This window comes from Rhinatrema bivittatum, chromosome 4, assembly GCF_901001135.1.
Source record: "Rhinatrema bivittatum chromosome 4, aRhiBiv1.1, whole genome shotgun sequence".
In the NCBI taxonomy this organism is placed as follows: domain Eukaryota; kingdom Metazoa; phylum Chordata; class Amphibia; order Gymnophiona; family Rhinatrematidae; genus Rhinatrema; species Rhinatrema bivittatum.
In genome coordinates, this window is record NC_042618.1 from 229,555,551 (window position 1) to 229,572,867 (window position 17,317).

Below are 17,317 nucleotides of genomic sequence, written 5' to 3' on the forward strand. Positions count from 1 at the left end.
CTCTATAAACCTATTTTAAATTAACAGGTTCTGCCTCCTGAAAGCTGAATTCAAATATCAAGTTTGTTAAATCAGAAAAGTTTTGAAAAAGTTTTCCTTATTCGTAAACATCAGCGGTAGGAAGTAGCGTTGGCATATCACAAATTTTATTAACAGAGCCAAGAAGCAGTTGTCAAATTCATGGCTAATATCTAGATTCAAAGGTCACTTAATCCTCTTTGCAGTCATGAATGCTTATTGGATAAAACAATTCATTAGACTACTTAAAGCAAGCAGTCTTTTGTGATTAAAAAAACATGAGATTACAAGATATCAGAAGTATTATTGAAAACTTAAAAGATTTAATACAGTCCTATAAACTAGCACTGCTAAGCAGAGCAAGAGTAGGTTCCAAGTTCCTGGAGCAAACATACATTCTAGAGGTATTCGTGATGTGTGCACTGCAGTCATAGCTATACAATATAGCAAAGAGCTTAGGTTAACAGTCTGGCAGTCTTCCTACATCATATTTTACACACAATAAAAGATAAGGAGGAGACAAGGCAGCTATGATCAGGTTTTGAGTCTTCAAATGTAAAAACAAAAAAAAAATTGACAATTTAACAGTTTTCTAGGAGTAAAAATTAAATGTTCTATAGAAAATCAACAAAATGGTGACAATCAGCTTTTCAAGTATAGTGAGTTTTCTAACTAGAGAGAATTTAAAGGAAATAAAAATACAAAATATTGATGTGATTCAATCATGGACATAATGCTCCAGCATCAAGATCAAGGATCATGCTATTCGAATCACACAGAATTATTTTATTCTAGGCAATTAAACATACATCAGCAGTAATAAAGCCAATTCTGGGGGAGAGAGAAATATGAGCGAGGTTTAGGCAAATACATTCCTCTGAGAATCTACTTCACCTATCTCCTATCCTCAGATTGTTTAGTGCTAACAGTGTTGAGAAATAACTATGCCTGTCTTTATACCAAATGCTTATTTAGGAATTTTTAAAATGTCTACAAAGTGTAGGCCAACCAGTCTTTCTACAATATGTACAGATTACCAATAAGGAGCTTATTAACTGAAATCATACTTTGCAGCAATGCACTGTACTCATTTAATCAGTTTAATTAATAAATTAAACAGTTTAAACACAAACTAATGTATAATTTGGGTTTTTTTTTGTTCTTCCATAAATACCAATCTATTACATCGTGATTGTTTACAAAGGTACTAGGCACATCTATTAGATACAACAGCAAATTAAAACATTTGATAAGGAAAATCATTTTAAGTATAGAAGAAAAATCTATAGTTTTGTGCTAGTGTACAAAAAATAAGTATAGGGGTTCAAAGAGTATAGTGTGAAGCAAAAGAAAATTAATTCTGGACCATAGGGTGCACTATCGAAATTACTGTAGTCCGCTAAGGTTACCTACTGAATTACCCCAAATATTTCCAGTACTGTATGTAAAGCACATACAAATGTGTGATAAAGAATTCTCTCGCTATAAGGAACAAGATGTGTACTGTTCAAAGGTTCTCTTTAGTTGCACCGTGCGCATAAATATGTATCATTTATCCCAAACCCATTAGCTGTCATTTGACATTTAATTCAAAACATGCATGTACCCAAGGGCAGTCATTTCTGCAAAGGACAATATAATTCAGGAAACTATCATTTCTAGGTCTTCAAAGCAGGTTTATATAACCTGCAATCTCACATTATAGAAAGCGTTCAGTAGCAGTATTAGGATACAAAGCATCAGAGACCCCTGTATCAAGACCAAATTAGTCACAGATATTTTATCGCTGGAGAAAGGGATTTTCTGCAAGTAAATGGGTGTTTATCTGTGGAAAAGGACCCTTTGAAAAATACCTGCAATGTCAAGAGCCTGTGCACATTTCCCTGGGGAGGATGGGTAAAAAGGTGTGGGCTGGCTCAAGTAGGTAAAAGCATTGCTTTTTGAAACCCTTGCATATTGTTTACCCCACATACTTGCATACTTTTTACCCCACAAAGTATGTGGGGTAAAAAGATTTCCTGAGGCACAGGCTATGGCGGGAGGGATTTTCAAACGAAACTTCCCAGGCTTGCATGCTATTAAAGGGGTGGAGAGGGATAGATGCTGAAAAGAGCCCTTTCAAATTTATAGGGAGCAGTATTACTTATCCACACTCCAGTATTTCTCCTGCTGTAATCACCTCACCAAATTCTTCCCCTCCAGCAGAAAAGTAGAAATGGGAAGGGTGACTTCAAAATCATCTCCGGGTGACTGCATCAGAACTGATGGAAGACTGAGCAAGTTTTAGTTAAATTTTCTGGAAGTGTTAACGTGTACATTATGCTTTCTTGAAGAAATTCCTTCTAATGCCAAACTGAGCTATCCTACATAACACACTAAATAGTTCTACGGAACAACACCAACGGACTGCCTATAACAAAACCCAAGTTCATATGACAACTGTTGTGGAGAATCCCGCAAGGTTGTAACAACTTAAATCAATCTAAGGCTCCCCATCTTTCCAATGGTGGTGCTACGCTACCAGTCAATAGTAATATTTAAAAAAAAGCAATGAGAGTCTAAAATCAGGCATACCAGTGTTCTCTTCCTTGCCAATTCTTATTCTCTACAAAGATATTTAAGGAACAAACAAAAAATATCCCATTAGGAAGTTAAGTATTTTAAAATACTACTGCGCCATGCTAAAAAAAAAAAACAAAAAACCCTTGTACCATACAATTTGTATTTTCAGTAGACCTTTTATGCTGCTTGTCATTTCATTGCTCTGGATGCTCTATGCTTCGGCAAGTCACATGACAAGCAAGTTCTGCCTGGGACATTTAAACATCTGGAGAAGTTCCAGATGTTTACAAACTCACCTACCTCTATCAGTTTTTCATCTAGATACCTGTGAAGAGATGCAACTGTCAAAGTTTATCACATCCATGAGTTTTCCATAAAAACAAGTTGAAGCCTTAACAATCAGCGCTACTGCTCCTAAGTGTCAAACTTGTGTTAATTCAGCCCCTTTGTGTGTATCCACAGAAACCTGTATACGTTTTGCAAGGATATCATACACAGTCAGAAAACGTGTCTAGGTTGGGACACAAGAAGAGAAAGACGTGAGCTGCAGTCAATTGTTGCAAATTATGTGCTGCGGGGCGTGGAGAGGGGGCAGTAAAAAAAAAAGTGGAAAGAAGTAAAGAATCACTTACCTTAATCAAAGATATGCATGTTCTGCCTGTATTTATGGCCCAACAAATAGTTGTAGCTATAAAATTCACTATACACATATATAACATTTTATCTCCTTGACAGTCAATTATAAACAAAAACATATCGATATCACATGGCACAGAAAGATAGCATTTCCACTATCAGCAAGAAAATGGGAGTGTACAGATGTAAGCATGTGTGCGCCAAGAAAGGACAGGAGCAGGGCTTCACAGAAACTTTAACAACCCTTAAATGCTGTCCAAGAGAGTGCTCTGTTAAAAAAAAAAAATTATTTTCACCTGAAATCAAATCCAGAAACCTGGCATGGTGTGAAAGAAAAGAAAAAAAATGAACTGATCATGGACACAATTACAGGACCGTAAAAAGAGATTTAGGATACCTGAACTGGAATCTTTGCAAGGTGAGAAAAAGCAGAACAGCTATGAAGAGTGGCAGAAAACAGTTTAGGAGGGGGGAAAAAAACAAGACAGAAACTGAGCAGCTTTTTGAGCCACTAACCTTCTGCAGCTGTCTCCTACTACTTAATATTTTCTGTTGTATACAAACCTCCTATCCCCCCCCCAAAAAAAAACAAAACACTTTGTTAGCAATTAATATTTCAAAATAACACTGTTTTCTGAGTAAAGAGTCTCTCTCCCTTCCTACCACCTTTCCCCTGAAAGTATGATTGCCACAGACTTATCCTAATGAAATATTCCCTCCCTTCATCACTCTTAAAGCTACATAAGCGTCCAATCAGCAGCTCAACCTCTGTTAACCCAATCAGATGCAAAGTTTTCCTTCTGTGAGGGATTCACTTCTTTCGCCTCATTGCCAGCAGCACTGCTACAGCCAATATTGCAAAGACAGCTGCTGCTCCACCATACAGCAGCAGAGATTTTCCTTCTGGAAATAGGAATGATTTCTCATCGCCTGCAGAAGCTACCACTTTTTTGTCTTTTGCTAAGCTTGGTGAAACCTTAGGGCATCTCTCCCTCCCCACCTCAGTTTTTTCTTCCTTAGCAATTAAGATCTGTTTAGATTCCAATGTTTTCTTTTCCTCATCACTGCCTGCTTTTGTCAGGCATTTGCCTGGTACAGGGAACTTGGCTTCAATCGGTGTAACCATTCTTCTCTTCTTTTTTTCATGTTCCACAAATGAGGGTACAACAGGGATTTCTTTTTCTTCTGCCTGAGCAATAACGGAAGGGTGCAGCTCTGGAAGCGGGGCAGACGCTGTCTGGTCTAGATTTGATGCCACCCTTGCTCTCATGAGCTCCTGCATTTTATAAGTCTCTGCTGCCACAAACACTGCTTTTGCCACAGTAGCTGCCGCAGCTTCCTCAAACACATCTGTTATCTCTTCTTTCTCCACATGAACGATGTCAGAGTTGGAAGAGTTGTTTTCACTTCTTTCCTCCCCACCTCCATTGCTGTCCAAGCTCTTGACCTCTTCAGGATCCATTGCTACTTGATGCCAAGATTCTGGTCCAAGGGATACGGGCAAGCTCTCTGTTTGCCAGCTCTGGCTCGTCAATGAGACTGGCAAACTTTCCGACTGCCAAGAGGTGGTTACAGTCAAAGAATCCGGGGGGCTCAAGATGTAGATATCATTGCTGTCTTCAGCAATGAGCCCCTGGTCCTCTTCCTCTTCTAAATCCAAACTAAAGACCGTACCCTAGAGAAGACAGGAAGAAAAATCAGCCAATAAGCATTGTGTTCAAAACCTAAATAACCCAGAAAAGCAGCTGCAGATCCAGACAATGTTGTTATTTCTAAGCACTAGGAAAGCAACAGAATACCATTCTATCAAGATATACCAATGGGGAATTGGAGATCACAGTCCCATTTTCAAAAGGAAATTTTAAATCTAGCTGATTCAAGAACTGGCTGAGTTGAATTATTCCCTATGACTGTACTATAAACATCAGAAAGAAAAATAACACTTAAGAAAAACATTTGTGCTCCTTACATACCTATTCAAGAGCCTCTGGCCCCTCAACAGTTTCCTGATATCCTGGATGTGACAAACCAGCAAGAGGTCCCAAAATTTCGAAGAAACTAACTTGTTTGGTACCTCGAAGCTGCACAGGGCCAGCTTTCGGGTAGGATGAGCAGGGTGGTTGCCCTGGGCGCCACTGAACAAGGGATGCTGCCGGCCCTGTGGTGCCTGTATGCCCTGAGAAGCTGAGCAGGTTTCATTAAAGCTGCCACACTTCAGACCTTGCAGATCCTCAGCGGGAGATCGGAAGGAGCAACAGGACCCGGGCTGACACTTTTTGCATTGCTGATCTTGTTAAATGCAAGATCAGCAGACAAGCAATGCCAGCCCACAGAGAGGGAGAAAGGCTGGCAGCAGCTCTACTGCTAAGCCAGTATTTTGTCCAGGAAGTAGACAGGAGGAACAAGCGGATGAGGTGACAGCAGTGGGGTGGGAGAGGGGAAGACAAGTCGCAGATGCTGAGACTAGGAGGATGGGCTAAGAGAGAGGGGAGAGGATACTGGAAATATGGGGGTTAAGAAACGGGAGTAGATGCTAGGGATGGGGGAAGAAAAAGGCAGGGGACAAATGCTGGGGGAGAGAGGAAGAGAGGATGTTGGGGCAGGAAAGAGGAAGTATGCTGGGGAAGGGGATAAGAGGCAGGGGGTTGATGCTGGGGGAGAGAGTAAGGAGGCCTGGGGGGGGGGGGGGGGTTCGGGTCAGGAAATTGGGATCCTGCCCTCACCGCTCACATTTGGAGAAAACTTGTATGCAACCCTGCCTTTACTAATTCACACCGAGCATCAGGTGTTGGGGGGCATCCAGGGCATCATTTGCCCGAAAGCTCTAATTTAGTACTTTACATCCATTTAAGTCTGAACTTTAAATGCTCTTTGAAACCCCGATCAAATGAGACACTAGAAAAAAATTTCTATCATCTCTAGAAACATAACTATCCACCCCCCCCCCCCCGCAATCAGATACTAAAAACGAGGGCTTCAATATTGAGACTTATCTGGCTAACTTACAAGGGATATTTAGCAGCACGGCTATGCTGAATAAGTTATCCGGCTAAATTAGACCTGCTCTATGGCAGGTCTAATTTAGCAGATTAACTTAATCGGATAAGTATGAATATTGCTACTTAGGTAGTGCCGCCCCCAATCCGCCTATTTATTAATTTGTATATCATCGCTCTGTTACACAATCATAGCGGTTTTACATTAAAATTAAAATACAAAATCATTCAAAGACAAAATTTAAAATACAAAACACTTATAACAATTACAATACGATAACATTTCACTTGCCTCTCTAATTCTGTGTTTTTTTAGTTTCTCCTTGTCATTTTTCAGCCCAAGTTGTTGTTATTGCTGCTCTCAAATGCTAATTTGAATAGCCATGTCTTTAAATTTTTCTTAAATAACTTAAGGTCTCTCTGTATTTGTAATTCAGTTGGCACTGTGTTCCACAGTTTGGGTCCTGCTATGGAGATATCCCTATCTCTCGCCGCCAATTTATCCGGCTAAGCAGTGCTAAATATCAGACTCCCAGTTTACAGAAATGCGTTTGGCTCGGTAGTAATGGTTCCACAATTTCCTGTGTATGGGGAAAGTCTCCATTAACTAATCTCTTCTCTACATTGGCGATGAACATGCAGGGGACCAAGACCTCAGAAAGAGTTCAGTGCTATTAACATGAAGGCTACGTGAATGCGAGATGACAAGGTACTTAGGGCTTTCGTCTCAAAGGATTTGGAAACACCCCTGTCAAATTATTTGTTGCTGCTAAAAGAAACACTTAGATAAGCGGGCAAGGGATGTTGCGGAGATGGCACTAACCTCTGCAATCAAGTTACTTTTTTGAACTCCCGATGTAGGTTTGCAAAGGAGAGACACATGCAGCTGGTATTGATTTTGACTTAATTCTTCTGTTTTTTAAGTTTTACTCACAAGTCAACTCTCTTTTATCTCCAAAATGATATTGCTTCTATTGTCGCACATGTAATTTTCATAGCAACTGTACCCTCCCCCCTCCCCAAAATCACCACTGATACCACTGCATTCCTCTTTCTGTGAGATCAGCGCGGATCTACAGTGCTGAAACAGGCCGATGCAATACAGTGCGCTCAGTCCATTTTCCTTACCCACACTGACAGCTGCCTCTCCTGGACGCCTGATGGCGAGGAGGCGTTAGGGACATACAGTTTCCCCTAGCTCCCCCTTTCTACCGCGGCAGCCCATTTAAATATTAAAACAGTCGCCTGAGAGAGGTGGACTGGCACGCATTAGGAGAGTGGGTGCTCAAATCATGGGTGCCCGTTTTATAAGAACACAAGAACATGTCATACTGGGTCAGACCAAGGGTCCATCAAGCCCAGCATCCTGTTTCCAACAGAGGCCAAACCAGGCCATAAGAACCTGGCAAGTACCCGAAAACTGAGAAGATCCCTTGCTACTGATGTAATTAATAGCAGTGGCTGTTCCCTAAGTAAACTTGATTAATAGCAGTTAATGGACTTCTCCTCCAAGAACTTATCCAAACTTTTTTTGAACCCAGCCACACTAACTGCACTAACCACATCCTCTGCGCAGACATTGCATTGGCCTGAAAGTGGCTATGTAGGAAAGCCCTTCAAAGGTTAAAGAATAAAACAGGAAAGCAGAAAGATCTACTTCTTTGCAATTTCAGTGATTTTTTTTTAATGTTATTGGCAGTACTGTGGCTTTAATGCCAATTTTAGTAAAAAAAAATATTTTTTTAAAGTTACCTTTCCTGTTTCCTATATAGTCACACACAAGATAGTGGCTGCGGATTTTGAAACTGGTGCGCACCGTTACAGCAGGAAGAGGGCAGTGCTACCCAACGCGCTAACACACAATGGCAAACAAAGTATTTGGCACTTCCTTTGGCACCCTCACAAACCCCCTCACTTTCCCCAGTTCACTCCCTCCCTGTCCTCTCTGGATCTCCTCACTCAACCGGCAACTCTGGCTTCAAAACAGGAGGAGGAGGAGGAGGAGGTGGTCAGCAGCTCTGCGTCTCCTCTAGCCCCAGCGACTCCTCCTTACTAGGGCCAGGACCTGAGGCGAGGGAGGACCAGAGAAGCTGCAAAGGCCACGGTTAGTGAGAAGAGCCGGTGAGCTAGGGGATACGGGTGAGATGTGGGGAGGGTAGATTGCGCCGTCCCTTGCCACCAATGCGTGCTGAAATTCTGGGATGGGCCATGGCCCCTCCAGCACACCCCCCCCCCCCCCCCCAATTCCAACACCTATGCATCCAGAAGTTACAACCGTGATTGCCTGATCTTTGTAAAATCGATCAACTTATTATCCTAAGATAATTAGGTGTACGGTGCACCAGGATGTTCCAGGCCCGGATCATCGTGCATTTCAACCCTCCTGATGGCATCCAGCCTCCTTGCACATCCCCTTAGTATACTCCTGCTAACACAGCGTGCGGCACATCTAGGGATAGCACACCTAACATCAGACATTACTGCACAGCAGAGAAAAAAAGTCTGCTACAACAACACTGCCAACATCCGGAAACACTGAAGCTAGTTTAAGAAAATATGATTTGATCTAATAAAGACACTACAGAGGATCTGTGGGAGAGTGTTTGGCCCAATAACATTACAATAGGACTATGGTTTCTAACGGTTTCACTTGCAAAATGAATTATCAACTGAGCTTCAGAAGTCTGTGGAAATAAAAAAAAAAAAAAAAAGATACATGAACATTTCCTGGTGCCAAGCTTTTCTTTGGTACAGATATTTGCACATGGTTAAAACATTTGCTATGTGAATTTGTGTGCAATAAATACATAGTTAAACATTAGTGATGGTTTTCTCTACATCAGTGCTTGGTGGCACAAATCTGAATGAAAATGAATGGGTCAAAAGTAATTATCTACACCTGGGGATCTTAGGAGGCCGGCTTCCCCTATAGGAAATAAGGCAAAAATGATATCAAATATCAGGGAACAGGGACTTGGCAGGCTAAACACTAGAACAGCTCTTTTTACAAAGACACTTCCTTGCTAAATGTAGATGGTTCATGTAGGATGTTTTTCTTTTAATTAATCTGTTGGACTAGACAAAACAGAGCAACACATTCATTTACTGAGTGGGCTGACAATGGCTGAAGATATTTTAGGCTAGGTATAAGTATGTTGTTATTTTAGCCACGCGACTTGATGGCAGCACTATAAAACCCAAGCCTGGGGGCTCTCCAAGGGAAGATTAAGAAAACAAAAAGAAAACCTACCAGAAGCCTCCCACCCCCAAAACAAACCAAAAAAGTCCTTGTAAATGGTAAAGCCCTCAAATAGATGGTTCTATCTGCCAGAAACCCCCCCTCTCCCCGCTTCTTAAATATCTTATTAGAAACTTGTCAGTTTCAGCAAATATGATACAGTCCTTATCGCACAAAGCACAGCAAGAGAGCAAAAAAAAAAAGTAAAAGCACAAATTCACTTAGCTCCTCATTATTCTGAAGTTTCTAAACATGTTAGCGAGCTGGCGTATTGGTTACCCCCATATCTGGCGACATCACTGCACTGATCTGATACTGACCGGCTGGGGTGTAGCGTGGGGGGCATATTTATTTATTAAAATGTTATATTCCACAACATCCTTGCACAAAGCGTTGAGTGTTGTCTCCCCTGCGGGGCCCATCTCCTTTCTCTCCATCAACCGCCAGCGCATCACCACCGGGTAAGGTCTCTTCACTCGGGAGGGATGGGAACCCCGCTCTGCAGGGCCAGTGTTAACTTTTCTGGAGCCCTGTACCAACAATTACTGGACAGGCCCCTCTTCATTCTGGGGTTTGTTTTTTTTAACAATTTGTATTCTTTTACTAATTAGAATCAGTGCAAGGGTATGAGGCACCCTAAGTGAATCTTTCAGCTTTGTGCCCAGCCTTCCCCACACACAATTTCAAATTATGCATTTATAATAAAAGATTTTACATGAAAAAAAAAACAAAACAAGTACAGTCTTTTGAAGTAAAAATATATCACAACAGCATGTATATTATTATTTACATGCACATCTGTGGTGTCAAGCAGAAAGCCTTGAATAAAAGCCAAAAAGACCCTTGTAACACATATGGTATTAGGACTACTGTAACATGTTGGGTGTGGGCTTGGTCTTCAAAGCCATGAGCAAACTAAATTAGGATTACATTATAATAAACCTCCCATTCCAAAACAGCACTAACCTCCAGCACTCAGTTATAACCCTATGAAAAGGTGACCCTGCAAACATTACACTAGGTGCTAAAACAGCAATACACCTATTATGAAAACAGAACAAACCAAGTTTCTATAGATCCCTACATAGAAATGACATATTAGCAGAATTTTTAACCTCGGTCACACATGCAAAACACAGACAGACCCTCACCAAATACAGAATAAAGGATCACAAATTAGAGCCAGCAATATGCAGACAAAAACAGAAATTGAAACCCCCAAGAAGCCAGTCTCTGTCTGTAACAATGGAAAAACAGAACCACTATTCCTCATAAAACAAATAAAATCAAGAAAAAAAGCATCAATTATAATAGTAAAAACCATACTACTAAAATATTTTAAAACTGACAAATAGAATAACTTCTATTAAGTTAAGTCATTTTTTTTTTAATTTCCTAAGCACTAATAAAATATTTCAAAACAGCACACATATCAAATAACAGCCAATAATTAAAACTAAGAATTTAAAAAAAAAAAAAAAAAAGCCCCTGCTGTCCAGACCTGGGAACACAAACTAATCTCTCTCACAACCTCACATGTTCATTCTCTCTCACACATATACTGTCACATACACATGCTGTCATACACCTGCACACACTCATACATAGGCTCTAAAGACCCTCTCCCTCGCCTGAAACACACAAAAGCTCTTATTCCCTTAGATTCTTTCATACACACACAGGCTCTCACCAACACAGACCCATAGGCAAACACCTATTCATTCTCATACACAGACCCCAGGCAGGCACCCATACTCTCATATACACAGACAGACCCCAGGCAGGCACCCATACTCTCTCACACACAGACCGACCGACCCCAGGCAGGCACCCATTCTCTCTCACACACAGACCGACCGACCCCAGGCAGGCACCCATTCTCTCTCACACACAGACAGACAGACCCCAGGCAGGCACCCATTCTCTCTCACACACAGACAGACAGACCCCAGGCAGGCACCCATACTCTCTTCACAGACAGACCCCAGGCAGGCACCCATACTCTCTCATACACAGACAGACAGACCCCAGACAGGCACCCATACTCTCTCTCACACAGACAGACCCCAGGCAGGCACCTATACTCTCTCATACACAGACAGACAGACCCCAGGCAAGCACCCATACTCTCTCATACACAGACAGACAGACCCCAGGCAAGCACCCATACTCTCATACACAGACAGACAGACCCCAGGCAGGCACCCATACTCTCTCACACAGACAGACCCCAGGCAGGCACCCATACTCTCTCACACACAGACAGACACTCAGGCAGGCACTCATTCGCTCACACACAGATAGACAGACCCCAGGCAGGGCAGGCACCCATTCTCTCTCACACACAGACAGACAGACCCCAGGCAGGCACCCATTCTCTCTCACACAGACCCCAGGCAGGCACGCATTCTCTCTCACACACAGACAGACAGACCCCAGGCAGGCACCCATTCTCTCTCACACACAGACAGACAGATCCCAGGCAGGCACCCATTCTCTCTCACACACAGACCGACCCCAGGCAGGCACCCATACTCTCTCACACACAGACAGACCGACCCCAGGCAGGCACCCATACTCTCTCACACACAGACAGACCCCAGGCAGGCACCCATACTCTCTCACACACAGACAGACCCCAGGCAGGCACCCATTCTCTCTCACACAGACAGACCCCAGGCAGGCACCCATTCTCTCTCACACATGCAAGTTCCTATTCATACACAGGCAGGCCCGCCTCTTTATTTTGCTGGCAGTCTCAGAGCTTCTCTCTCCTCTATTGCTGCTGTTGTCGTCGCCGCGTGGCTGTTGGGAAGGAACCGACTGGCCACCGATGGGATCGGTTCCACTGGCAGCCGCATGCACCTTCCCCCATAGTATGAAACGTCCCACTCACTGCTGCTGACAACCCCCCTGGAAGCTCAATCGCATTGCCCCCCCCCCCCCACTCTAGGCAGCTGTGGGCCTGCCTCCTCTTCTGCCGTTGGGTGGGATGGGCTCCTCTTGTCTGGACGGGATAGGACCCCCCTGGGGACCCCCGCCTCACTATGCCACTGCTGACTGGAAACTAGTACAATCATTTCAGAATCACCTAGTCCAGGAATCCCCAAACTTCTGAAGAGGACCACATATGACATTTCAAATCATCAAGAGGGCCGGGGGGGGGGGGGGGTTTCAACCTAGAGTTTGTTGAGCAGGGACAGGAGGGGAGAGAGATCCAGTTCTCAATCATTTGAAATGCTGGGAAAGAGGGTAAGCAGGGCTCCAAGAAGTGTGGCAGAAGATAGTATCAATAATAATTAATATGGGTAGCCAGGACCAACTCTTCTCCCATAACCCACCCTCTCACAATCAATAGCAATGAAAACATATACAGAAAGTGGGGATCAAACAGGCTGCAGCTTTACTGCACAACAATCAGGTGCCCAAGCTCAAGTTAGTTACATAGGCCGCACTCTGCACCCACCAGCAAGATGCACAGATCCAGGCCAGCCAACCTTGTGCCATTAACTTTTGCAAGATTTGCACCCACAACCCCCGCCACCATCCAGCAAGGAGCCTCAAAGCAGGACAACTGCACCCAATTGTCCCGCCCGTAGTTCAGACCTGACCCCTGTTGGGTCGTCTCACCATTCAACACCACGCTGAATCTCGATCGGCTCGGGCAACCCGCCCCCCCGCTGCGACGGCACAGTCCCCGAAAGAACTCAACAATCAACATTCAAATGCATATGAAGGTGGGTGGGAGGGAAGCGGCTTCCAAGAGCAACAGCAGGCAAGTGTTGCTGGCCATTGCTCTACTGCTAATCCCCAACCTAGCTCTTCTCCCGCCTGATGAGCCGAGGCCCTAGGGAACCATTCCCCCCCCCCCCAACCGCCACCCCCCGAGGTTTGAAATTCACACCTCACCAGCTCCAAGCCAGCCAATGGGCTGGCACACCATGTGCAAAAGCCCCCTTTTGCACCCGGTGGCCCACCCTCCCCCTTTCACACACACACAGACAGCCTGGCATCCCACATTACTCCAGGCACCCTGATAAGGTATCTGGGTGCCCTTCTCAATTTTAGAATTCTGGGAAACTGGCAACTCTAACACCCCCGGGAATTCTGCCGCCTGTCTTCCCCTGCATCTGTCCCCCCCCCCCGGGGTAGCACTGGTGGGGAAAGGTGGGAGTGGCACACTTCATCCTGCTCCTTTTTTCTCTCTGTCCCCCCTCCCCAGCCACCAAAGCAACTCCCTTTCTTCTCTCCCCACCCCTCCATCTTCCCTTTTCTCTCCTATTCCTCTCCATCTTCACCCACTTCCCTTCCCCCCACCTCTCCACCATCATTCTGACCCAGCCTCTCTTCAAACCAGCCGCCAACACCTGAGCCCGCCACTCAGGCCCAGCCTTCTCTGTAAGACAGCCACGGATGCCTGGGCCTCTCGCTCCAGATTCCCACTCTCTTCAGTACAGCTGCCGGTGCCCGGGCCTCTGTTCACGCATGGCTGGCCTATTTCTACCCATAGCTCTGCGGTATAGTGCTCCCCGTTTGCCCAGGAGACACAGTGTGTGAAGCAGGAACAACAGGCCTAGCTTCCCTCCACTACATCATGCATCTCTTTGCTCTTGTGCTGCTGAGGCTTGGGAAACCCCACCAGCCTTTCTGCCTTTGCTGCTATCTTTGCTTAAGCAAAAAAAAAAAAAATTCCTCCACAGGCCAGATACAATCAGAGGAAGCACAGATATGGCGGGCCAGAAAAGCAAGCTCTGAAGCCCAGATTTAGCCTGTGCGTCATAGTTTGGGGACCCCTGATCTGGTCTAAAATGCCAGATAATGAATGGAAGCTCTCAGAAGTTAAAAAGTTATTCCAGTATTTTTCTAATTTTTCACCTACATCTAGTGATAACATAAAACAAGGATATTTGTTTGTTACTTTTGCATTATACTTATTCCTATACTCCCAACTTATTCCCAGCTCATACAATGAAAGAAGTCGGTCAGTCTCATAGCTGAAACATCTTAGCAGATATTCCTTCATACTGCTCTGTTTTCAATATCCAAAGCCAAACCAAGTTGGGCGGAAAATTTGAATTCTGTCCTGTTAGAAGCCACGATGGCTGTGAACTTTGTGAGCTCTCCACAGAGCACAGGCCTAAAAGCCACGGATTCAACCATTTTTCCCACAGTAATATGGAGGTCGATATTCATTTGCTGTGCAGCTCGGCTAGTTAGCTGGATAAACATTTCCTGCCAACTTAGCCTACATATTTAGCGGCAAGGCCACACTGCTGAATATCTCCAGCTATCTGAAAACTAGCTGGTTAAGTTTATCTGGCTAACTTTAGGACAGGCATACTGGCCAACCAGAGTTAGCTGGATAAGTGTCAGGCCACACTGGCCGAAGTTAGGGGTAAGCCTCAGGACAGCAGCAGTGCTGGCTCAGGGACACGACAGGTTGGAGCAGGAACAGGACAGGAAAGAGTCTTTGCCTGTACTGGCCACCTCCCCTTCAAGTGCAGCCTTTGGGTTCTGGTGGCTGGCAGGTCTTGAATGGTGCAAATACAGGAACTTAAAGGCACCCCCACAAGGGCAGGGCCAACTGCAGGAATAAAACTGGACAGAACAAGATTCCCACAGAGACAGACAAGCAAATATAAACAAACAATACCAAGACAAGGAGACACCTGATCAACAAGCATAGAGGAAACAAATGACCACAAACTAAGGCCTCAAACAAACCACAAGCAAACAAGACAAGAACAAACAACAAGGTAATAACACAGACCAAGAACGAAAGGAATGATGAATGTCACAGTACCTCTGTATTGCTCCATGGTGAGACCACATCTTAAGTACTGTATGCAATTCTAATTGCTGCATCTCAAAAAAGATATAGCTGCACTAGAAAAGGTTCAGAGAAGAGTGACCGAAAATGATAAAGTGGATGAAACAGCTCCCCTTTGAGAAAATGTTAAAGAGGTTAAAGCTGTTCAGCTTGGAGAAAAGATGGCTATGGGGAGGATATGATAGAGGTCTATAAAACTTATTAGGACTAGAACGGGTAAATGTGACTCAGTTATTTACTCTTTCAGATACTACAAGAACTAGAGGATACTCTATGAAGTCAGCAAGTTGCACATTTAAAACAAATCAGAGAAAATTCTCACACTCAATGCACAATTAAGCTCTGGAATTCATAGCCAGAGGATGTGGTTAAACAAGTTAGTATAGCTGGGTTTAAAAAAGGTTTGGACAAGTTCCTGGAGAAGTCCATAAACTGCTATTAATCAAACTGATTTAGGGAATAACCACTATTTATTACTGGCATTAATAGCATGATTTTTATTTACTGTTTGGGTATTTATCAGGTACTTGTATCTTGGATTGGCCATTGCTGGAAACAGGATGCTGGGCTTGACTTCAACCTGACCCAGTATGGCAACTTCCTAGGTTCTTGTATTCTTAAGGCCACTTGAGAGAGAAGGCCAAACATAAGACTGCAAAAAATGGGTGGCCAGAACAAGGAGCAAACGTACTCCGAGCTGAGGCAGGCTTAAATGGGAATAGCAGTGCTGAGTCATTGCTAACATGGCTGTCATAGGAGCTTGGAGGACTGAGGCAACATAGAACATAACCCACCGAGGGACCCTGCTGGCAGGAGAATAGTACTGCAGGCAGTGTCCTCACATAAAAGTTATCCAGTTAACTCTGAACATCTAATTCTCACGATATTTCACTGAATATGCCTGAGATGTATTTTCATGCATTGTCATAACAGGATGCAAATAAATCTCATGCAACTTCATTAGGGATATCCTAAAAACCAGGCAGGTCTGCAGTTTGCCATCCTTGCACTAAAGCTTTGGGCCACTGCTATTCTGGGACCTAAATTAAGACCATCTTGATGGAGACTATTGCTAAGGAACGTAAACCAGTTGAAACAGGTCCGAGCTCTGAAATCCTATGTTGTGCACAAGCGCAGAATCGCACCTTCTTTTATGGGCAGCAAAAGTAACTGTTTTGGCAGCTTGCCAGCTTTACCCAGCATTATTGTTGTTGGCACAGAAGCAGAGAGTTTATGGTGTTGAAAGGAGAGCTGAGCTGGCAAAAGAAATGTGTAAGGGACTATGGGGGACATTTTCAGACTACCCACCTAGCTGTAAAGTCCCCAGGTGACCATCTATTTAATTTTCAAGGAGAATGTATGTGCATACAAATTTGAGTAAATGACAAATCTGCTTAGGGCAGGGTGTGACAAAAGATCACAAAATATAGGATTTTCAGGTCTCTTTCACAATGAAATTAAGTTGATGGCAGTGTTTATTCTGCTTTTCTTGCTAATGGGTGATCCTTGGCTGATTTTTCACGAGATACCCCTCAAGGGCCCTGGAATTCTGCAGGATATTTACACATCTTGTCTGAAGAGAGAAAAGTAAGGTTCTGAAAGGTAGTGACATCCCTTAGCTTGCTCATTGAGGCGATTCACTCCTTAAATAGCCAGAAAGTGTATAAACTGAGCACCTCCATGCAACATTAACTATATTGCAACCTTTAAGAGTAGGCAGCGTTTACACATGAGTTCAACAGGATCCCATTTTGGAAAAAATCCTATGGAAATCTACTCTTTTTTTGAGCGTGACGAGTGATGAAGATGAGAAGTCATGCATTGCTACAGCAGCTGCTCCTGCTTGCTGTAGAGCAGGTGCTTTGAAGGGAATCTGAATTCCCTTTCTGTGGCTGAATGTGTTAACGGAGGATAGAAAAGATCAGAGAGGAAAGCCTGGGAGGAATCCGTAACTTTATATAGCATGAGACTTCCCAGTGCTCAGACTCTGAACATGTTCTCAGGATGGAGATAAATCCCAGGACAATACCCTGTTGC

At 43.8% G+C, this 17,317-nt stretch overlaps 1 protein-coding gene across 2 annotated transcripts in view; it reads right to left on the minus strand.

The window, feature by feature from the left end:
• Positions 1–319: 319 nt before the first annotated feature.
• Positions 320–17,317, minus strand: part of BCL2L13 (BCL2 like 13) — a 103,993-nt gene continuing 86,995 nt past the window's right edge. For both annotated transcript variants that reach the window (XM_029599845.1, XM_029599846.1), the window contains exon 7: positions 320–4,891. In XM_029599845.1, coding sequence (XP_029455705.1) covers positions 4,028–4,891 — 864 coding nt within the window. In that variant the 3' untranslated portion in view covers positions 320–4,027. The remainder of the gene's footprint in view (positions 4,892–17,317) is intronic.